Source organism: Equus asinus, chromosome 6 (assembly GCF_041296235.1).
Source record: "Equus asinus isolate D_3611 breed Donkey chromosome 6, EquAss-T2T_v2, whole genome shotgun sequence".
In the NCBI taxonomy this organism is placed as follows: Eukaryota; Metazoa; Chordata; class Mammalia; order Perissodactyla; family Equidae; genus Equus; species Equus asinus.
In genome coordinates, this window is record NC_091795.1 from 19,340,172 (window position 1) to 19,364,463 (window position 24,292).

Consider the following 24,292-nt stretch of genomic DNA (forward strand, 5'->3'; position numbering starts at 1 on the left):
CCAAACTGTCCGCAGATCATCTGTCCTTTCATTTCTTTTCCAGATAGCAGAGCAGGGCTTGTTTTCATCGTTTTGGAAGCATAGCAGACTCTCACTCATATGCAAATCTCTATTCCTAACAGATTTTCCAGGATAGACTTGAGATGTGCCAAAGGCAGTATTCCAATTGTAAATATTTGGAAAGTTCCAGTCCATTTATTTTTGTCTCGGTTATTAACCTCCAAAACAGTACATGTCTCTCTCCCACACGTCCAGATTCTACTGATTCAGTCTGTCTGTGTTTATCTACTTAAGTCCCAAAACTTTACTCACTCTGATTTTTATGTCTGTTAAGAGCAGCCTTTGTCATCCAGCATGTTTTCAGCACACTCTGTGTCCTGGGAACTTCTCTAGGCGCTTGTGATGCGGCAGCGACTGTGGGTTCCCAGTCTTCACGGAGCTTATGCTCTAGAAGAGCAGTTCGAAGGCAGTCATATTCAAGAGAAGAACCCATGAGCAGGTGGGGACATGAGGAAAGATGGGCTGAGAACTTCCCCGTGCCCTGACACCCCTCCATGTAGGCAGCCATTTGTGTGGGCACCCAGAGATACCCCTCATCTGGACTGTAGGAGAGTTAGTCACGGTGCTGAAAAGGCGCCATGAGACTAGGTGAGGAGGGCAGGGCCTGGCTCTGAGAGGGGCTGTACCTGGTTCTGCCAGCAGCTCCATTCAGTCCTTTCCTGTCCCAGTGAGTGTGTCTCTCCCCCTCCCCCAAGGGGCTTCCCCTGGAGCTCCCCCTGCTCTTATCAGCCCATGATCCCTAGGAGGCTGTGGGGGTTGAGGAAAGTCCAGATTCTGTATTGTGCTTGAATGTTTTGCCATTATTATATTATGAACATTTTCAAATATTTAGCAAAATTGAAAGAATTTTAGTGAACTGTCATATACCTACCATCTATACCCTACTGCTAACATGTTACCATACTTGCTATGTCACATATATATCCACGTATCAGCCCCTCAACCCACCCACCAATTCATCTTTTTTTTTTTTGATGCATTTCAGAGTAAACTGCAGACAGCATACTTCTAAGAGACATGAACATCGTTAACTAGAGCTCAATATTTGGTTACAGTTTTTTCACCCTATGTAGAATTTGAATACAATGAAATGCAAGATCTTGGGGGCTGGCCCCGTGGCACAGCGGTTAAGTGCACAAGTTCCACTTCAGCGGCCTGGGGTTCGCCAGTTTGGATCCCGGATGCGGACATGGCACTGCTTGGCATGCCATGCTGTGATAGGTGTCCCACATATAAAGTAGAGGAAGATGGGCACGGGTGTGAGCTCAGGGCTAGGCTTCCTCAGTGAAAAGAGGAGGATTGGCAGCAGGTGTTAGCTCAGGGCTAATCTTCCTCAAAAAAAAAAAAAAAGGAAAAGAAAGAAATGCACAAATCTTAAGTGTGCATTCATTGAGTATTGACAAATTGCATATACCTGTGTAACTAAAACCATTATTAAGTTATAGCTCATTAGCAACACTCCAGAAGGTTCTCTGATGTTCCTTTTCAGTCAATTTCTGTGACCACAACCCCAGATGCAGCCACTGTTCTGATAGTTTTCTACCGTAGCTTTTCCTGTTCTGGAATTCCACCTAAGTGGAACCATACAGCACGTACTGTTTTGTAGCTGGCTTATTAACTCAGCATAATGATTTTGTTTTTTTCTTGAGGAAGACTGGCCGTGAGCTAACATCAGTGCCCATCTTCCTCTACTTTATATGTGGGACACCTACCACAGCATGGCTTGCCAAGTGGTGCCATGTCCACACCCGGGATTCCAACTGGTGAACCCCGGGCCACCAAAGTGGAACGTGTGCACTTAACCTCTGCGCCACTGGACCAGTCCCCGCATAATGCTTTTTGAGATTCACTCGTGTTGTCATGTATATTAGTTCCATTTTTGTGTGTGTGTGAGGAAGATTCACTCTGAGCTAACATCCATTGCCAGTCCTCCTCTGTTTTTTTGCTTGAGGAAGGTTAGCCTTGAGCTAACATCTGTGCCAGTCTTCCTCCACTTTGTATGAAGGATGCCTCCACAGCATGGCTGATGAGTGGAGTGGGTCCACACCTTGGATACAAACCCGCAAATCCTGGGCCACTGAAGCGGAGCGCATGGAACTTTAACTGGTTGGCCACAGGGTCGGCCCCAGTTTGTCCCTTTTTATTGCTGAGTAGCATTCTGTCTTGTGGATATACTGGGATTTGTTTTCCATTCTCTTATTGATGGATAAACCCCTGGGATATTTCCAGTTTTTCACTCCTTTGAATAGAACTGCTGTCAACATTCCTCTACAAGCCTTTTTTTGCATTTCCCTGATGACCAATGATGTGCATTTGAGTTTAATCTAAATTTTACTTAAGTTTGGAGTCATTTTGACCTTCTTGTAAAATACGAGGAGGTTTCCTTGAGCGGTATTCCTATTTTTAAGAGAGTCTGCATGGCATGGTCAGGCTTCACGTGTGACTCATAATAGGCGGGTGGATGAGATCCACTTCCTGTAGCACATGTAGTTCACAGCCTCAGGTGGACAGAGTTCTACAGTAAACACCCCAAGGAAGGTAGTTTCTAATAACAACACTCACAGTCTCCAGGCTGCATAGTAACAGTCCTTGGAATGACTAAAACATACTTTTCCATAAAGTATGAAAGTTCTTTACATTTTTTGTTAGAGACTGAGACAGAAAATCAACCTTCTAAAGGTCAGATTCAGAATAAGTATTTATATAATTTAACTTTCCTGATAAGAGGCATGTAAATAACTTCCCATCTTTCTCGTCCAAATGGAGGGCAAGTATTAATTCAGAGCTTGGCATTCTCAAAAGCATACTATCGATTGCTTCTTAATTTTCTTTTGTGGCTTCTGATTAAGCAACAACAACAGCTACTTGTGGGTTTTTAATTTTAATTAATGAAAAATCTCTTTGGGTCTTATAATAACTTACTTCCCAAGGGCCAAGGGGTAGCCTGAGCTGTGGGAAACTCTAAGTGTGAATTAACCTCTTAGCTGTCAGTCTAAGTTCTAAAGACAGAAGTTTCATTGCTGCGTGGGGGATGAGGGTACAAAATTAGCATAAAAGGTAAAGTGCATGATGAAAAGGCTGTAGGGTTTAGAGGGAGACTTGGGTAATTTGAGTTTGTTTGTGCCTTGGCCTCTTAACTCCCCCGTGCCTCAGTTTCCTCATATGCCATACAGAGAAGATAGAAATTACTACCTGCTAAAGAAAGCCACCATCTCTGGGGCACACTCTGGCCTGTGGGTGGCCACACCCCTCTCACTGCCCTCCAGGGCTACCCTTCCCTTAAACACCCGGTGTCCCTTAGGACAAATCCCAATGTGAGCGTGTTCTGCCCATGTGACCTTGAGCAGGTCACTGACTCCTGCTGAGCCTCAGTCCCTCAAATGGTATATTGGATAATTACAGTATCTGCATCATAAAATTACTGAGATTATTGAGTAATTCACAGAAAATACTTAGGATCGTTCCTGATGCATGATGTATTTAATAAATATTATTCATTGACCAATACTTTGTGACCGATGTATTTGATTACTAATTCATTTATAATCATTATTATAACAAATGCCCAACAATGGTTGAGTAAATTATTATAAACATACTTGATGGAAATTATATACCTGTTAATGAAGAAAGACTGTAAAATATTGAACGCTACTTTAGCAAAACAGGAAGCGAAAAGCAGGAAAACAAACTATCTTTATGCTACAAGGACAACCACGTAGGATCAACCGGGGCCAAGCAGTCATCAGAAAAATGCCGAAAGAAGCACGAACACAGCAAGTGAGAGGGGAGTGGTTATGCGTACTTACACTGCTTTTCTACTGGAAGGAAACTTGTTTTGAAAAAACAAACCTCATCTATTTCTTTGAAATGAATTCTTTGGTGAGGACAAAATAATAATGATGGTCACTGTGTTTTTCTTTCAGTTTCCTGGCATTTAACATGGACACAGTCGGTAATCTCACCTTTCTGTTGAAAGCAGTGAATTTTCGTGAAAGGGTTCTCCAGCGGAGTTTGGTGGCCAGAATTTATTACAAGGTAAAGACACATTGTGTTATATTTTTCCTTTTGATGTGTGTTTAAGGCATGTTCTTGCTGGTGAACTATCTGCTAAATGTAGTAGAGGATGAGTCGGCGTGATTGCAAACTTCTGGAAATGGCTACCACCGTTCTACAGGCCATTTTGCAAGACAGCCTTGCTTGCTTTGGAGGCCTCAGATGCTCCTGTTTAACCCTTTTCTATCATCTTTTAGAATTCCACCCTCAAGCATCGTTCAGCTGCCATGGGAGTTGATGAGTGGAGTAATTCTTAGCCCTTATTGTAATTGAAAAATCCTTGTCTATATGTATAATGAATACATTGTTCTCTGGCAGGGGCGGGGGAGTGCAGCAGGCATATGTGAAAATTAACCATTGGATTAGCTTGAGATGCGCTCTATTTCCTATTAAAACACACATGATGCTCTGCAAAAACATAAAAGCTTGTACAGTATCAGCATTGATAGAAATCTAGAGGGAATTTACACCAGGTACAGTGCCAATGGGGTAGGTTTGAGGAAACACCCACCACAGCAGCAATATCTGTTTCATCTTCTAATCCCACCACCAAATAGCCAGCAAGACCCCAAGAGAAGGCTTTACTCCTCCTCTCTGCTCAGGCTCAGGGGCTCAGAGCTACCGTAACCTGAAACCAGACCACTGCTCCCACTCTGCATGAGAATTAGGTTCCAAGAGGGCCAGAATTGGGCCCCATGCAACTCTCCCCCTTCAAGACATCTCTTTTTATATCAGTGCCAAGAGCAATCTCTCAGAACAACAGAGTGAGTAGAAGGGATGTGGATGAAGGCACATGGGGATGGGGATTCTCTTAGGGAATGCTCTGGAGGCAGAAGAGCCCTGGGAGCAGAAAGTGGTCCACATCCATCCTGGTGGAACAGAGCCAGACAGATGAGTCCTGCTGGAAGCTGGGCCAGGGTTGTCCAGATCAGTCCATCCTCCAGGTTTAGATCTGAGCTGAGGTCCTGCCAGACACGAGGGCACATCCAGGTAGGTTTAGGTCACACCGTGTTCCCTGCCCTTATCAAACAGGGAGCCAGCCAAAATAAGAGAAAGATGCAACCAATGGCAAAACTACTATAGATGCACCAGCAAGCAGAATTAGTAATGGCTACAGTGTAATCTATGAGCTAGCTTTCCAAGACTGTAGAAGTAGAGGATAAAAAGGAAATGGCAAAAGATGATAACAGAGTGGAAATCATAGAAATCCTACCTATGGATCACAAATATTCCTGAAAATGCTAAACAAGAGGATCAGAAATAATAATAACAGACATAAAAGAAAAATATTTTCTTTAGTGTAAAATAAATCAAGATTTTAATGGGAAAAAACCCGTAGCTGGATATAATCTGCTAATCTAGAGTAAAGAGAATATCATATAAGCAACCAGACAGAAAATAAGTTTAACCACAAATGGAAAAAAATAAGGCTGGCTTCAGTTGTTACTCACCAGCTCTGAGTGGAGTAATATCTGCTTCTCTAAAGAGGAGGCTTCATAATCTAAGCATACTCTTCCAAGCCAAATTTAACGCAGGAGTGCCGGCAGTGCAAAGATATTTTCAGACATCTAAGAATTAGAAACAATTTCACTCATATGACTTTCCTTTAAAAATTATTCAAAGACTTACTCCCTAGGACATTAAAAAGAATCACAATTAGTAACTTGAAAATAAGGAAGTCAAGATCCAAGAGGATTGGTGGTCCCTGTGAAGCCAACCAATAAGTATGTGTTTTTAAAAAAAATACTTACAAGTTCAGAAGCTAAAAATGTTTTTCGGGAAAAACATGAGTTAAAAAATAAAAGCTTGACTAATTGGTTCTGTAATAGATTGGGTTTATAATATATTCTAAGGTAAGAAAACAGCTAAAGTAAAATAACAAACATGCTCAATTTCTTACTTTAATTGCAAGGTGGGCAAAAGACATTGCTTTGTTCTGATTTGGTTCATCAGAGAAATATAGATTAAAATATATGTTTCATTAGGGCTGGGCCCATGGCCTAGTGGTTAAGTTCAGGATGCTCTACTTTGGTGGCCCAGGTTTGGTTCCTGGGCTTGGACCAGCACCACTCATGGGTGGCCATGCTGTGGTGGTGACCCACATACAAAATAGAGGAAGACTGGCACAGATGTTAGCTCAAGGTGGATCTTCCTCAGCAAAAAAGTAAAATAAAATATATATGTTTCATTAAATTGCAAGTCAACATGGGTACTAAACACATAATGCTTATTATCCAGATCTCTGCAGAAGACACGACAAAGATAAATAAGTGAGAAGAAGTTTGTGTGATGAGAGGCAGAGCAAAGAACAAACAGAAAGCATGTTCTTGGAGTCCTTGAAGGTCCTCCAGCGCTGTTCCTCCAGACTTGCCCACACAGAGGCTGGAGGGCTGTTTTAAGAGTTCCCACTGCCAATTGCTCCTTGGGTTGAGAATTTCTCTGGGAACTGCTGCCCAAAATCTGCTTTCTTTTCATTGTGATGTCCCCTTTGTCTCTTGTCTAACTCGCCTAAGTACAAGTCCCCTGGCCCTGGCCCCGGAAGGTTAGTGGTTTGATCTTGAGCTGCAGTGCTCTGGTAATTCCTTGAAAATGACTTTTCCATTGCAATTCGATCCCTAACTTCAATCCACAATAAGCCAGGGAGAGGCATCTTCTGACACATTTCCATCCTAGGGGCCATAGATCCCTCCAGCTTCCACCTGTAGAAAGTGGAAGATTCGATTGAAATTGGGCCATAATGTGAAATGAAAGAAGTTTCAGTTCTCCTTGAGAAAGCGTGGACCATCATATTAGATGAGAAATAAATCTTATCGTATACATTTTGTATGGAAACAAAGCAAATTATATACATTGACGTATAGTTATATATATGAAAACAAACATGATTTTTTAAAAGAAGAGTAAATATAGATTGGCCACAGCAAGATATTTTCAGATAGCTTTCAGAAGATTGATATATCAGTCTGCAGGGGCTACCGTAACAAAAATACCACAGACTGGGGACTTGAACAACAGGAATTTACTTTTTCATGGTTCTGGGATCTGGAAGTCCAAGATTGAGGTGTCAGCAGGGTTGATTTCTTCTGAGGTCTTCTCTGTGGCTTACCTATGGCCGCCCTCTTGCTGCCTCTTCACGTGGTCTTCCCTCTGTTCTTAAGTGCCTCTGGTGTCTCTCTTCTTACAAGGATGCCAGTCAAATTGGATTAAGACCCCACCCTCATGGCCTCATTTTAACTTAATCACATCTTTAAAGACCTTATCTCCAAATACCTTACATTCTGAGGTGCTGGCGATTGGGACTTCAGAGTATGAGTTTGAAGGGGACACAATTCAGCTCATAACCGTTGGCAATGTTGACCTTAAAAAATAAAAAGAATTTAAAAACATTAAACAGTACAAAGCTAAATTAATGATACCATAACCATGAGCTTTTATGTGCCAAATGACAGATCATCTGTGGTAGCCCCAGCCATCCCCACCTCCTGAGATTCCTATGCAATCGTCTTACATATGGTACCAGTCCTCTCCCAGATTGTACCAGAGTAGGTCTGTGTGACATACAGCAGAAATGATGACAGGTCCCCTTTCAGATTAGATTATTTCAACAAAAAGCGGTTTCTATCTTGGTTGCTCCCTCCCTCTTTGGATCACTCACTCTGTGGGAAACCTCGTCATGAGCATGCCCTGTGGAGAGGCCCATGAGACAAGGATCAGAAGCCTCCTGCTAACCACCACATGAGTGAGCTTGGAAGCATGTCCTTCAGCCCCACTCAGAGCTTCAGGGACTGCAAGGACTGGGGCAGTCAACAGCTTGCTACAACTTTGAGAGATCCTGCTAAGCACCTTCTAGATGCCTGACTTTCAGAAACTGTGTGAATAATGCTTGTTATTTCAATCTGCTGAATTTGGGGGCAATTTGTTACATAGTAGTAGATACCTAATACAGATTTGGGCACCTCAGAGTTGGGTACTGATGGGGCAAAAACCTAAAATGTAGGTGTGCTCTGAGAAAAGTTTTGGTAGAGAACTAAAATGTCTTGAAGAAATTGTGAATAGAAGCCTATAGTCTTGTTAAAGCTGTGGGTGGGGACTTGCAGGAAAGTGATGTCAATACTTTTGGAATCTAGAGGAAGGGGGTTCTTTGCTATGTAGTGGCAGAATTTCATAGCAATGTTGCCTGCAGTTACATGGAAAGTAGAAAATGTACCTACCCACCTAGGGGATTGAAAGTGTTGAAAGTGCTGCCTGCTTTCTTATGCTCATGTGTCCCTTAACGAGGGGATACCTTCTGAAAAATGTGTCGTTGGGCAACTTCGTCATTGTGTGGCTATCACAGAGTGTGCTTAACAGATCTGGTGGTATAGCCTACTACACGCTTGGCTATATGGTACTGATCTTATGGGACCACCATCGTGTATGCAGTCCATCACTGACTGAAACGTCATTATATGGTGCATGACTGTATTAAAGGTGACAAGAGAGAGAAGCTAAAGGAAACACTTTAACGTGAAGGAACTGGCACTTGCTGTGGCTTTGAAGCTCCCCCAGCCCTCCCTATGGTAAATGTATTCCTTTTCTGTGGGTGCTGTAACAAAATCCCACAAACTAGGTGGCTCGAAACAGCAGAAATTTATTCTTGCAAGTTCTGGAGGCCAGAAGTCTGAAATCAAGGTGGGAGCAGGGCTATGCTCCTTCTGAGACTCAGGGTAGAATCCTTCCTTTCCTTTTCCTAGCTTCCGGTGGCTCCTGGCAACTTGGTGTCCCTTGGCTTGTCCCGGCAGCAATGTCTGCTTCTGTCATCATATGGCAGCAGGCTGAGAAAACTAGGCAGCCACAAACATGTGTGCCTTTCTGATGATGGAATGATGCCTCGCAGGGAGGAACCAAAGCCCAGAGCATGGAGCCAAGAGCCGTGGAGAGTAAAAACTCCTAGGCACAGGTAGGACTGAATCCAAATCGAGAAACTTCTGACATTTGCTCGGCTGGATTTCAGAATTTCTATGGCTCAGTGACCCCTGTATTCCTCCCATTTTCTTCCTTGTTGAGCAAGAGAATATATAAGTGGTTATCCTGTTCCTGTCTCCCTGTTGGCCGTGTAGGGACAGATAATTTGTCTCTTAGTGAAAAGACTTCAAATGAAGAGGAACTGTACCCAAGGAATAGCATCTGAGGAATCTTTTCTGCACCTAGACTAGACTTTGATGATGGGGTTCTGGAATTTGAACGATGCTGTAGTGGGATGAAACTTTTGTGGACCTTGGGAAGAGGTGATGATGGGCTGTAATGGATAGAATCCAAGAAGGCCTTCCATGATCCCCCCCTCCAGGTAGTCACACCCTTATCTAGTCCCGACATTACATATAGTACCAGGGCTGGTATGTAGCCAACAGAGTACAGCAGAAGTGATGATGTGTCTCTTCTGAGATTATATTATAAGTACGCTGTGCCTTCTGCCTTCTCTGTTTCTCTCTCTCTCTCTCCCCTCTCTCTCTCTCCCCTTCTCTCTTGGATTCCTCACTCTGGAGGAAGCCACTTCATGAGCAGCTCATGGCAAGCTTCTTGCCAAAAGCTATGTGAATGAGCATAGAAGTGTTTCCTCCAGCCCTATCAGCTCTTCAGGGATGGCAAGGACTAGGGCAGTCAACAACTGGACTGCAGCCTCGTGAGAGAGCCTGTCCCAGAAGCACCCGGTCAAGTCGTACCCAGATTCCTCACCCTCAGAAATCGTGTCAGACAACAAGAGATTTTTTTGTTTTAAGATGCTAAATTTGGAGATAATTTGTTGCTTAGCAATAGATGACTAATATAGCATCTGAAAGCAAAAATCATTTGGTAGTTTTGGCATTAATATGTACTTTTTTTAAATGAAATACGAGAGGAGATTATAATGTTTTTAACCAATATTTCCATTTAATAACATAAGGTGGCATTCTTTCTGTGTCAATGAGGACATGATAGCACAATATTCTGATGCTTCTAGTTTTTCAGTTATTATAGACAGTGCCACAATGAACATTCTTAACACTCTGCCGTTTTTAGACTTTACACACTGCCCAACTGTTCTTTACAAATGTTGAACCAAAATGTGCTTCCCCAGGGTCCACGTTTCTCCACACTAATTTTTCTAACACTCTATTCCTCCAACTTTGTGACTTTTTATCTTCAGGATGTGGGAGTCTGTCAGCTTCTTTTCATATTTTTATTTTATTGACATTAGGTCCACTGTAATATACTTTTAGTTCTATTTTCAGCATGATATTAATGCTCTCTGGTGTTCATTAAATATTCAGAACTACTTTCTACTTATAGTTGTTTTCTGCCAGAGAATAAATTGTTCACAAGTGTTGATTTTCTGGTTTTGAGAAAAGAAAACCTTTATATACACAGGAGTGTGTTTTCTGAACATAAAAAAAAAAATTTAAGCAAGTGATGTGGCAAAGAAATGCAAGGGTTTTAGAATCAGACAATTATATTTACTCACTTCTGAATCTATAAATTTTGGATCGTAAGAGTAGTAGACACAGTACAAACTTGTTGCAAGGATGGTATACAATAGAATATGTAAAAAAAAAAAGCATTTTAAAAAATGATAAGCTATGCACTCATGTTAATCATCTCAGTTACTACCATTAACGCAACCATTTTAACGGTCGATTCAATTCAATATTCATTGAGCAATACGGTTTTCTAGGGCTGAGCAGGGAAGACCGCAAAGATTATTAAGATATGCTCCTGCCTGGGTTAGCCCAGTTAGCCCAAGGCAAACTGAAATAAGTGCTAAATTATGACAAAACCTACAAGCTTAGAGGAAAGAATATTGACTTCTACATTTTAGTTTGTGTTTTGGCTCAGCTTTGTGTTCAGCTTGCTATGTTGGCCTGTGTCTTCCTCCATCAATTTGGTGTATCTTGAAATAAAATGATCTGTTCAGCATTTGAACATCTGACCCCAACAGTCTGGGCGATGGTCTCTGGACAGTGTCCAAAGGTGGGTGATTTCATCTAGAATGCCAGGATCTCATAAAAATAACTACGTGATTTGGTTCAGAATCTTTTAAACATGTAAAAACATGTGGGCTTCAGAAATCTGCTTTTCTTCTCAGTTTTTCAGTAATGCTCTTTAACTTTTCTCAAATGCCCGTTTTATTTTAAAGACACTTGGCCAACCCTTCTCGGCACATTAGGGAGCCCATTTGTTTCTTGACCTGGAACGAGTGCTGAGGGCTGGTAGTTCGCAGTCAGAGTTGGAGAGTCAAGACCACTAGGTTCTCGTGAGAGCATAAGGCTTTACTACCATCTGATAATGCCTTTTCCTCCTTGGTGTTGCCAGAATGTAACTCAAAATGAGGCCAGGAAATGTCCTTTGGTGTGCTGGTGGCTGTCGAGGGAGACAAGCTCCTTAGCTTCCCTCGGAAGTCCCGCCTCTCCAATTTTCCAAAATCATGTTGCAAACGTTGCTCATCAAGGTTGCTACACCCTTTCCCCATTAGTGGGAAGAAAAAATAAACCAATAAACAATGGCTTGTCACTTTGAGAGTATTCTATTAAGGACGTCTGTCATTTTATGGAGAAAAATCTATGGAAAAAAGTATAGACTTTCATTAATCAATATGTTTAACAAATGACTGTTTATTTTCAAATGTGTGTAACAAAAATTGGACAGGTAAAGAGATGGGAATATAAATGGGGTGAGAATAGTTCTAGTTAACCAGGAGTTGATTCGTGTTCTGTCTCTCATCTCCTGTAATCTTCTTCCATCACGCTAGTGGCTCCCCCACTTCAGAGTGTGTAAGAAATACCAGGGTAAGAGTAATTTTGAAAATCTGATTCACGCTGCCCTCTGCCACACTGCAAGGCTAAGTGGAAAGGAAAAGGGAAGTGGTTTGCAAATGTACATCATGAATCATCCTCACAATCCAGGGGCAATAAACTAACTTGGAAACAACCCTCATAAGTTGTTTTTTTCTTGTTCAGAATATGAGATTTGGGTGGGGATGAATTGGTGGAGGCTGGAAATAAGATGATCAGAGATATAACTTTCTAGAGCTTTCTGTTTAGAAAAATTCCTGTCACCTACAGTTTTTATTGTTGTGGTCAGTGGGCAACCTGACGACTTGTTTTTGTGTGTGTGACTTTAAAGCTCATAATTTAGATCTTTAAAACATAATAAAACTAAGTACTTCTGTAAAGGATGTCTTTCTAACAGATGATGCTAGCTGTTTTGTTGGTTATAGTTTTAGACTGACAGCCTCTTTCCTTGGGTCACTTGGTTGGGATTTGAAATCTTATCTGAGTCCTTGCCTGTGGAAAATGTGAGCTGTGTGGGCGATTGGGTGGCACACACATGGCACATGCTGGAGGTGGGGCTGACAGAACCTTCATCAGTCGCGGGTCTTCAAGAGCTTTGGTCAGATGGTAGCTGGTACCCAGAGAGGAGCTGGGAAAAGCCATTGTCAATGGACGCAGAGAGAAAACCTGGTGCTGGTTTGCTGGTACTTATCTGAGAGTTTGAGGGTGGGGACAGAGAACAGAGAGTAACAGCAGCTGGGTTGTATTTGCTACATTTTTTTAAAGCCGATACAGTGGCCTGAATAACAGATGTTTTACTAAAGATCTCTTGGCACAGAAATGCCAAGAGCTTTGTTCCAGAGACAGATCAGCAAAGACAGGAAACAGGATTAGAAATCAAATTTCCTGAGTTCGTAGTTTGCGTTGGTCTTGGTGCGTTTTCTTACTCCTGTGGGCGAGTTGGGTTGGGAAAATGATCAGAAGACCAGGACAACCTGACGGGGAGGCCTTTGTACCTTCAGAGTGGGGGCACAGCCTAGGGAAAGGCCACCTTGTCCAAAAGTGAGGCCCTCTCTCTGCTGGCTGGTGCTTGAACTTCCTGTAATGGGGAACATGTCCCTGTTCATCAGTGAGAGATAAGGCTTAAACTCCTGAATCTCCAGAGAGAGGGGGAGGCGATTGGCTCCCACCTCGGAGGAAGCTATACTTGGTGGCTGAGGAAGGGGTTGATGGTGATCTGGAGAGACCCAGGAATGGACAGGCAGGAAGATCCGAGGCTGACTGTGCCCCCCTCCCGGGTATGTGGTGCTTCCAAGCCATAGCTTGGCACTTTCCCTTTGTTGCTGGTCATAGGAAATGTTTCTGTGCTGTGATGTTTTCCTCTTTCTTACTCCCTTCTCCACCTCATAGCAACCCAGTTAATACTAGGAGTTGCATTTTCTCTTTTTCCCTCACTTCTAACTTTCGCCATCTTTCTCTCATAGAGAGCACCCTAAATTCTCTCCCTAGGGAAACCTATTATAAGCAGGGAAGGGAAAGGGAAGAAGGAAGGGGAAGTGAAGAGAGGGGAAAGGAAAAGGAAGTTATTGTCCTGGTAAGTACACGGGGGGTGCTGTCATTTTCTTTGGCGTGTGAGAGCTGGAAGGGTCCTTTGGGGTCATCCAGTCATATCCACTCGTTACAGATAGGCAACCTGAGGGTCAAGAAGGTTAGTGGTTTCTTCAAGGTAACACTATCACCAAGAGCAAGGATGAGACTGAGATTTGATTATGCAAATATTCTATTTTTCCTCAAACTTCCGCCCACTATTTTTAGTATCCATCTATTATCTTCCTGGAAATAATACTGTAGCACTTGCCTAGTGGGGATTTCCTATTTCCCTCATTCCTACTACATTTATTAATTAAAAGCAAGAGCTGTCCCTTCTCCTCCAATTACTTATATATCCAATTAATTATTAATTATGTCGGTGTGACTTTATAGATCTTTATTCTATATTTGGCTTGCAATACAATACTATCATCATTAATTTTCTTGCTCAAATTGCTCCAGCTTTCGCCATTGAGAGCTCCTTCAGATTAGCTACTATGTCCCTTTGATACGTCCCCATTATTTTTTTAGCACTTCCTTATTTTCTGACACCACAAAATGTTCCAGGCTCCTCTTGTATTTTCTCTGCCAGACCTGTGATCAACCATTTCTCTAAGGATCTCTGGTCCCGTTTTTTGGAGAATGGTATTTGAAAACCAGTATCTTGTTGCTGGGTGTGCTAAATGCTGCTGGGGTGTCACTGCTTCTAGGCCTGTTCTGAGCTAGGAAATACACGTTGTGTTTACTTGCTCACACATTCTCGCACCGATCTGGCTGTATATGTATTAGAAACCATGAGTTTATACTGATAGCTCTGATTTCAATCCAAAACCACAAACCTTCCCTCTTTCCATTTGTAACTTCTTCCTCTGAGGAAGTGAGAAACCTGGTTTTCGTTGTCTACTATGTGTTCTCTTATTTCATCAGCCCTAGTATAAACATTAAGCAGTTTCAGAATTGCTAACCCTTACCTCTGTGAGAAACACATTTATGAACATACAGTCTCTTTCTTTTTTCCTTCTCCACACCCTTCAGTGAAGTTCTGTTATTCATTTGCAACACAGGTTCATTTGTTACTGTTTGTATTCTACTTTGGGAGCCCGCTACATACTGGTTGATTTTAGTCCATTCATGTTTTGGCAATGTGAAACATTACTAAGTTTCTAGGACTCAAAACTGTGCAAAACTGTATACTCTTCTCCCCACATACCTCCTATAGGTGTCCAGTCTTTTTAGTTTTTGGCTTATCTTTCCTTTATTTCTTTCACACAAATAAGCAGAGACTTGTATTTTCTTATATTTTGTTCTCTCTTACACAAAAGATAGCGTACTATAAATACTCTTCTGCAGTTTTTTTCCACTTAACAGTGTGTCTTGGAAAACACTATATCAGTTCATAGAGATCTACCTCATTCTTTGTTTTTCAATAGCTTCAGTATAATACACTGTGTGGCTATACTGTAGCTTTCTCAGCCCCTCTCCAGTATATGGGCATTTAATTTTCCTCCCAATGTTTTCCAGTTAGAAATAATGCTGCAATGAATAACCTCGTGCATATGAATTTTAGTATGGTTAAGGTGCTTCTTCAGGGCAGATTTCTAGAAATGTGATTGCCGAGTCCAAAGGTAAGTGCATATGTAATTTGGTTAGTTTTCACCAAATTCTCCTTCAGAAGGGTTGTACCAGTTTGCATTCCCCTTGAGCAATTTTTGTTTCTTCATAGCCTCATCAACAGAATGTGTTCTCATACTTTTTTTTTTATTTTTGCCAATCTGATATGTGAGAAATAGTATCTCTATGTTGGTATAATTTACATTTCTCTAATTCCGGGTGAGTTTGAACAGTTTCTCATCTGTATGAGGCCCATTTTAACATTAATTTTCATGTATTGTCTATTCATCTCATTTTCCCATTTATCCACAGGGTTTTTGGTATTTTGCCCATCGATTTTTTTTAAAGATTTTATTTTTCCTTTCTTCTCCCCAAAGCTCCCCAGTACATAGTTGTATATTTCTAGTTGTGGGTCCTTCTAGTTGTGGCATGTGAGATGCAGCCTCAGCATGGCTTGATGAGTGGTGCCATGTCCACACCCAGGATCAAAACTGGCAAAATCCTGGGCTGCCAAAGCAGAGCATGTGAACTTAACCACTCGGCAATGGGGCCAGCCTCCATCAATTTTTAAGAGTACTTTCTGTATTAAGGATCCTTGCCCTTTGTCATATTGCAAAATTTTTCTCCCAGTTTGTCACTTGTCCTTTGACTTTGCTCATGGTGATTTTTGGCCATGCAAAAAAATTTTTTAACTTCTGTGTACTCAAATGTAGTAATATTTTTTTTTATTGCCTCTGGATTTTAATTGACAGAAAGCCTTTTCCTACATTTAGGTAAAAGAGGAAGTTCACGTGGAAACCTCGATCGTAATGTCCTGAGTAGTCAGCAGATGGAGTTTGAGATTGTCAGAAAGACTGAGAATTGAAGGGGAAAGTCCAAAAAGAAGGAGGGGCCCACAGAGAGGGAAACTTCAAAATATGTGTATGACCCCCGCTCAGGTGCTTAACTGATGTCTGAAATATGCATGGGTGGACAAGACTTCAAAGAGCTCAGGGATCTTTAATTTGGAAGGCTTAAAGAGCTGAGCAGAGAATTCAACTGTTGCCTACCACATCGAAAGCAGAATCTGTAGTTTCAGTCCTGCTGAGTTAGAGGAGTATGAGCTTTCCATTGAACTCCAGAAAGGCAAAGCCTTAAGTATAAAACTATGTCCCAAGAAAAGGGATTTGCCCAAGCACCAAAGATAAAATTAAAAGAGACTAAAGGCAAAACCAAAATGATTCTTCCTCATGTAGCATAGGACCCAGTCTCCAAAAATTCAACTTTGTCTGCTAGTGATTTAACTGCATGTTGGAATAAACTCAACACTCTTTAGAACAAGATAACAGGATTCAGAATGAGTATTATTAATAGTGTCCAATATACAATAAAACGTTACCAGATATGTGAACAAACAGGAACATGGAATCCATAATCAAGAGAAAAATCAGTCAATAGAAAAAGACCCCAAAAATGACCCAGATATTGAAATTAGAAAACAAGGGCTTTTAAAAAAATATGATGAATTTATTAAAGGGTGGACAAGATGTAATAAATGAAAATTTCCGGAGACTTTTTGAAACTGTAAAAAAAAATAAACAGCCAAATGGGACAGAACTGAAAAATACAGTACTATAAATAAAAAATTAATTGGATAGAATTAACAACAGATTGGGCACAACAGAGGAAAGGGTTAGTGAACATGAAGAACATCAATAGAAATCATTTGAACTAATGCACAGAGAGAAAAAAGATTGATAAAATGAACGGAACCTCAGTGACCTGTGTGACAAGATCATACACTCCAATATACACATAATTGGAGTCTCCAAAGAAGATGAGAGAGAATGGAATAGAAAAGGTATTAGCCAAATGTTGTGTTTTTGTTTTTTGGTGTTTTTTTTTTTCTTTTTTTTTTTTTGCTGAGGAAGGTTCACCCTAAACTAACATCTGTTGCCAATCTTCCTCTTCTTTTCTTTTTTATGTGTACCACCACCACAGCATGGCCACTAGCAGATGAGTGGTGTAGGTCCATGCCCAATATCTGAACCCAGGCCACTGAAGTGGAGCGTACCAAACTTAACCACTAGGCAACCAGGGCTGGCCCCTAAATGTTTTTTTAAATGACAGCACACAAATCGAGAGAATTCAGCAAGATTCAAGCAGAGAGGATTAAAAACAAACAAACATAAAAATAGGTCCACATGATAGTAAAACTGCTGAAAGCCAAAAATAATAAATTATAAAAGTAGCCAGAGAAGAAAAAACATTAGAAGCAGAGAAGCAATGATAAGAATGATGGTTGAAACAAGAGCCAGAAAGACAATGGAAAAGATACTGTCTATCTAGAGTTTTAGATCCAGGAAAGATATGTACCAAAAATAAATTAAAGGCATTTTCACATAAATGAAAGCTGAGAGAATTTGTCATCATCAGACCTGTATTACAAGAAATGTAAGGAACGTTCTTAAAGAGAAACAAAGTGAAAATACATGGAAATTCAAATCTAAAGAAGAACACTGAAAATGCAAAATGTGTAGGTAAATATTAATGATACTTTTCCTTCTTAAATTTTTTAGAATTCAATTGGCTGTTTAAAGCAAAAATAATTATAATTATTTAGGATTTTAATGTACATAAAATTAAAATATATGGCAACGAAACCACAAAAGATGGCATGTAGTCTAGATGGAATTATACTGTTATAAGGTTCTTACGTTATACATGAAGTGTTATTAGCTAAAGGCAGACTGTTACAAGTAAAGGATATGTATTGTAATAGAGAAGGTAGACTGAGACAACAAGAGTAACCCTTAGTGAATCCAGAAGAAGGCAGGGAAGAAGGAACAAAAATTAAAGACCGGGAGACAGACTACAAGTAGCGCTAATGTAGATTTGCACCAACACTACCGATAATTACACTAAGTGTGAATGGACTGAACATTCTAATTAAAAGGCAGATAATGTCATAGAGCGTTGAAAATAAGCAAGTCCCATCTACATGCTTTAAAGATAAAGACACAGACAAAAAAAAAAGATATAGCATGCAACTAGAACCTAAGATAAGCTATATTAATCTCAGATAAATTGAACTTTAAGACAAGGGGTATTACCAAGGATAAAGAGGGTCATTTCATGATGATTGAAAGGATTAATCTGAAATTAATCCTTTTCAGATTAAAAGAATAATCTGAAATAGGTAGGTCGTAACAGTCATTTAAACATGAAGCAGAAACTGACAGAACCAAAGGGAGAAACAGACAAATCCAGTAATTGGTGGAACGAGTAGACAAATTCAGTATGGCTAGAAAAATACGAACAACACTGTCATCCAGTTTGACCTATTTAGCACTGATAGACGTTTATTGAAAACTACACCCAGAACTACAGTGCTGTCCATAAGATAAGTCTCAATAATTTTTTTAAAAGATCGAAATAATGCTGAATATATTCCCTATCAAAAATGGAATTAGAGGCCAGTAACAAAAATATATCTATAAAATCTCTCATATATATGAGATGTTCTCTATATGAATGTTAAGCAACACATTTTAAATAATTTGTTAGAAGGAATCAAAGGAATTAGAAAATACTTCAAACCGAATGATAATAAAAACACGATCTATCAAATTTTGTGGGATGTAGTGAAAGGATTCCCTAGAGGGAAATTTATAGCTTGGAATGCTTGTCTTGGAAAATAAAAAAGGTTTAAATAAATAAACTAAGCTTCCACATTAAGAAGCTATAAAAACAAGAGCAAAATAAGTAAAATAAAGGTAATAATAAAGGTTAGAGAGAAATCAATAAAGTAGGAAAGAAACTATAGAGAAAATCAGCAAACCTAAAAGTTTGTTCTTTGAAATGATTAATAAAACTGATTGGTTCCGAGTAAGATTGGTCAAGAGAGAAAGAGATAAAGCACTAACTAACAATATCATAAGATGAAAGAGAGAATGTCATAACACATAGCACAGACATTAAAAATACAAAAGGGAATATTATAAACAACTTTATGTGAACAAATTCAAGAACTAAGAACAAATTCCTGGAAAAACACAACTTTCAAAACCAAGAAAAAAAATAGAAGGTCTAAAAATATCTATTAAATGAATTTAATTTGTAATGGGAGCATTCCACAAGGGAAGTTCCAGGTCCAGATGGTTTTTCTGTTGAGTCCTATCGAACATTTAAAGACAGAATAATACTAGTCTTACACAAGACTCTTTCAACAAACCAGCACAAGGCTGATACCAAGAACCATAAGTATGTTACAAAGAAAAAATTATAAATCATTATTCTTCATGAATATAGGTAGAAATATAGAATAAAATAGTAATGATTGAATCCAACAATATATAAAAAGAGGAAAATATATCACCAAGTGGTGTTTATTCCAGGACTGCAAAGTTAATTTAACATTTAAATATCATTAGTGAAATTTTCAATATTGACAAAATAAGGGAGGAAAAATTTATGATTATATAATGCAGAAAAAAAGTTTTGACAACATATAACACGAGTTCATGGTAAAAAAAAAAAACAAAAAAAACAGTCTTAGCAAAGTAGGAATAGAAAATAATTGCTTCAACTTTGGAAGAGCACATCTACAGTAAACCTACAGTTAACATCACATCTGATGGAAAAATATCATTTACTTTCCTCCTTAAGATAAAGAACAAGACGAGAACGCCCACTTTCACTGCTTCTACTTGACATTACACTGGAGGTCCTAGCTGTGCAACAAGGCAGAACAAGAGGAATAAATGACATCCAGAAAGAAGAAATAAGCCTGTGTTAATTTGCAGATGAAATAATTGTTTACATAGAAAATATGAAAGACTTCACCAAGAAGGCCCCAAACACTACCAGAACTAATAAATCAATACAGAGTTGCAGGATACAAACTCAATATCCAAAATAAATTTTATTTTTATATACTATCAATAAACAATTGGAAAATAAAATGTAAAATTAAAACAGATTTACAATATCATTAAAGAGCATGAAGTTCTTAGAAATACATTTAACAATAAAAATTCAAACAATGCAAGATCTATACATTGAAAACTATAAAACGTTGCAGAAAGTAATTGAAGAAAGCCTAAGTAAATGGAGAAGGATAGCTCGTTTGTGCATGGAAAAACTCAATATTGCTATGACGCTCATTTTCCACAGATTGGTCTGTAGATTCGACACAATCTCAATGAAAATCTCAGCAGGAATTTTTGTAGAGACCCACAAGCTGATTTGACAATTCATATGGAAATGCAAATGGCCTAAAATAGCCCAAACAACTATGAAAATAGTTGAAGAAATGTGGAGACCTTGCACTACCTGATTTCAGAGTTTCTGCTAATGCAATAATCCAGACAGAGTTGGGCTGTACACGGATAAACAGGTCAACGGAACATTATAGCGTTCACAGATTCACCCACACATATATGTCCATTTGATTTTTGACAGAAGTATGAAGGAAACTAAATGATGACAAGATAATTTTTTCAACAAATTAGGCAGGAAACAGCTAAATATCTAAACGGAAAAAAATGAACCTTGACTATTCCCCATATAGTACACAAAAATTAATTTGAGATTGAACATAGACTTAAAATGAAAGTGAAAACTATAAAACTTTCAGAAGAAAACATAGGAAAATATCTCTGCGGAGTTGAGGTAAACTAAGATATCTTAGAAAAAAACATAAAAAGCACTAACTATTAAATTAACCAATTGATTGGAGTTTTTGCAAAATTAAAAAATTTTTTTGTTCTCCAAAGACACCACTAAGAAAACAAAAAGGCAAACCATAACCTTGGAGAAATTATTCATAATACATGTGTCTGACAAAAGACTTTTATCCAGATGTATAAAGAACTCCTACGGCTCAATAATAAAAAGACACAACCCAAGAAAAATTGCGCAAAAGACTTGAAAAGACACTTCACAAAAGAAGATGAAAGAATGGTAGTGAGAACACGAAACTTTGCTCAATCTTATTAGTCATCAGCAGAATAGAAATGAAAACCACAAAGAAACACCACGACACACTCACCAAAGTGGGTTGAATTAAAACGATTGATGACACCCAACCTTGGTGAAAACTTTCATCATGAGAACTTTCTTCAGCGCTGCTGGTCGTGTAAAATGGTAATAACCACTCCGCGAAACAGTTTGGCAGCTCCTTATAAGGTTAAGTATATATCTACCCTATGGCCAGCAATTCTCTTCCTAGCTATTTACCGGAGAGAAATGAACACATGCTCACAAAAAGACTCATCCAAGGATGTTTACAGCAGCTTTATCAATAAGGACTCAAAACTGGAAACACCCAAATGTTCATCAGCATGAGACTGGATAAACCAATTATGGTATATTCATACAATGGACTTCTACCCAGCAACAAAAAAGGATAACCTATTGTTACATGCAACAGCATAAGTGAATTTTGTAGACGTTATGTTTACTGAAAGAAGCCTGACATAAAAGAGTTAATAATGTATGATTCCATTAATATGACATTCATTCAAGAAGGGTGAAATTAGCTGATGGTGGCATGAGAATCAGAGAATGGGAGAGTGTGATATTCACTGGGACAGAGTACAAAACAGGGTATGGAAAATTTATTTATCTTGGTCTGGGTGGTTACGGGGTGTATACACATGTAAAACATTTATGTAATGTTGTAAACCAATGTGATCTCAATAAAGGTATAGATATTCAAAACAAAGGCAAAAAAATCATTAAGCTGTAAACTTAAGATTTATGCATGTTATATGTACATCTGACTGTATCTGTTTTATACCTCAATTACAACATTTAAAGGTATACGTTAAATAGTGCTCTGCAGCATTTAGACAGGCTGTGTGCATTTACAGGCGCGTGGTCATCTTCATATATAAAATTGGAGACTTAGAAATTTCCAATGGGACACCTCACCTGCTGAATCTTGATACACTAATTTGGGAAAAGAGGAAATAACCAATGACAACAACATTCACCCAGTGTCAATTCTGTGCTAGACACTTCTCAATGGCACACAGAAACACAGTGGTGGGTGCACAGGCCAGCCAGCAGCGTGGAATCCAGAGAGCGTGATGACAGATGATGGGTGGTCCAGGCCAGTGGCCAGGATCACAGGAGCCTGGCAAGAGGTGAGCTGTCGAGGGCTGGTCTTGAAGGCAGGCAGATACACCCCTAGAGATTCTGAACCTCCTTATTAGAGATCTTGACAACTGGGAGGCTGGACCACCGGAAGCAGGCCCTGGCCAAAGAGATGACGGAGGCCCAGTCATGGACAGCTTGGCAAGTCACCCAGACAGCACAAGGGGACAAGACACAGCTTAGTTTCAGAGACAGGCAAATCTGTGGGGACATGTGCCAACTTTGGGCTCATGATTGAAGAGCATATCATAGAAATGACGTTTTTCTAGTTTATGGCACATAATTACTGGTGAGTTTGACTTGGGGTGTGTGACTGAATATTGAACAACAGGTTCTTTTCCTTTCTTTCTTTCTTTCTCTCTCTCTCTCTCTTTCGTTTTTTTTTCTTTTTTGTCTCTGCTGGGTTTTTTTCATCCTTTATTGAGATATAATTAACATATAACATTGTGTAGGCTTAAGATGTAATTTTCTCTCTCTCTCTTTTTTTTTTTTGCTGAGGAAGATTCGCCCTGAGCTAACATCTGTGCCAATCTTCCTCTATTTTGTTGTACATGGGCACCTCCACAGTGTGATTGGTGAGTGGAGTACATCCACATGCGGGATCTGAACCCATGAACCCAGGCTACCGAAGCTGAGTACAAGGAAATTTACTTGGCCACAGGATGGGACCAACGTACCCTTTTAACCAACATGTCCCCATTTCCCCCGCCCCCAGCTCCTGGCAGCCACCATTCTACTCTCTGTTTCTGTGACTTTGGTTTTTTTAGGTTCTACATATAAATGTGATCGTATGTGATTTGTCTTTCTATGTCTGATTTATTTTATTAACATGATGCCTATCCATGTTGTTGCAAATGGCAGGATTTCTTTCTTTCTCATGGCTGAATAATATTCCCTTGTCTATATATGCACATTTTCTTTATCCATTCATCCATCGGTAGACACTTAGGTTGTTTCCAAATTTTGGCTAGTGTGAATAATGCTGTAATGGACATAGGAGTGCAAATATCTCTTCAAGATAGTGATTTTGTTTCCTTCGCATAAATACCCAGAAGCAGGATTGCTGGATCATATGATAGTTCCATTTTTAATTTTTTGAGGAACCTCCATACTTTTTTCTATAGTGGCTACACCAATTTACATTCTCATCAACAGTGCACAAGGGTTCCCTTTTCCCCACACTTATTGTCTCTTGTCTTTTTGATAATAGCCATTCTAACAGATGTGAGATGATATCTCATTGTGGTTTTGACTTGCATTTCCCCATTGATTAGTGATGTTGAGCATCTTGTCATATGCCTTTTGGCTATTTGTATGTCTTCTTTAGAAAAATGCCTATTCCAGTCATATGCCTATTTTTAAAATTGGATTATTTGTTTTTTTACTACTGAGTTTCTTATATGTTTTGGATAATAACCCCTTATCACATAGATGGTTTGCAAATATTTTCTCCCATTCCATAAGTTGCCTTTTCATTTTGTTGATTGTTTATTTTGCTGTACAGAAGCTTTTTCGTTTGATGTAGTCCCATTTGTTTGTTTTTGCTTTTATTGCTTGTGCTTTTGGTGTCAAAATAAAAAAAATCAGCACCGAGACCAATGTCAAAGAGCTTCCTCTCTATACTTCTTCTAGGAGTTTTATGGTTTCAGTCTAATATTTCAGTCTTTAATCCACTTTTAGTTAATTTTTATGAGTGGTGTAAGATAGGAGCCCAATTTTATTCTTCTGCATGTGGTTATCTGGTTTTCCCAGCTCCATTTATTGAAGAGACTATCCTTTCCCCATTGAGTATTCTTGGCTCCCTTGTCAAATAGTAGTTGGCCATACATGTGGGGGTTTATTTCTGGACTCTTGATTCTGTTCCATTGGTCTGTGTGTCCTTTCTTATGCCAGTACCACATTGTTTTGATTATTAAGGCTTTGTAAGGTAGTTTGAAATCAGGAAGTGTGATGTCTCCAGCATTATTCTTTCTCAGGATTGCTTTGGCTATTCGGTGTCTTTAATGGTTCCATACAAATTTTAGGATTGTTTTTTCTATCTCTGGGGA

General features: G+C 39.5%; 1 protein-coding gene across 9 annotated transcripts in view; it reads left to right on the plus strand.

Moving 5' to 3' along the window:
• ACOXL (acyl-CoA oxidase like) overlaps nucleotides 1-24,292 on the plus strand; it is a 359,669-nt gene that overhangs the window by 243,977 nt on the left and 91,400 nt on the right. For all 9 annotated transcript variants that reach the window (XM_044772863.2, XM_070511750.1, XM_070511749.1 and 6 more), the window contains one exon: nucleotides 3,987-4,098. In XM_044772863.2, the coding sequence (XP_044628798.1) occupies nucleotides 3,987-4,098 (112 nt within the window). The remainder of the gene's footprint in view (nucleotides 1-3,986; nucleotides 4,099-24,292) is intronic.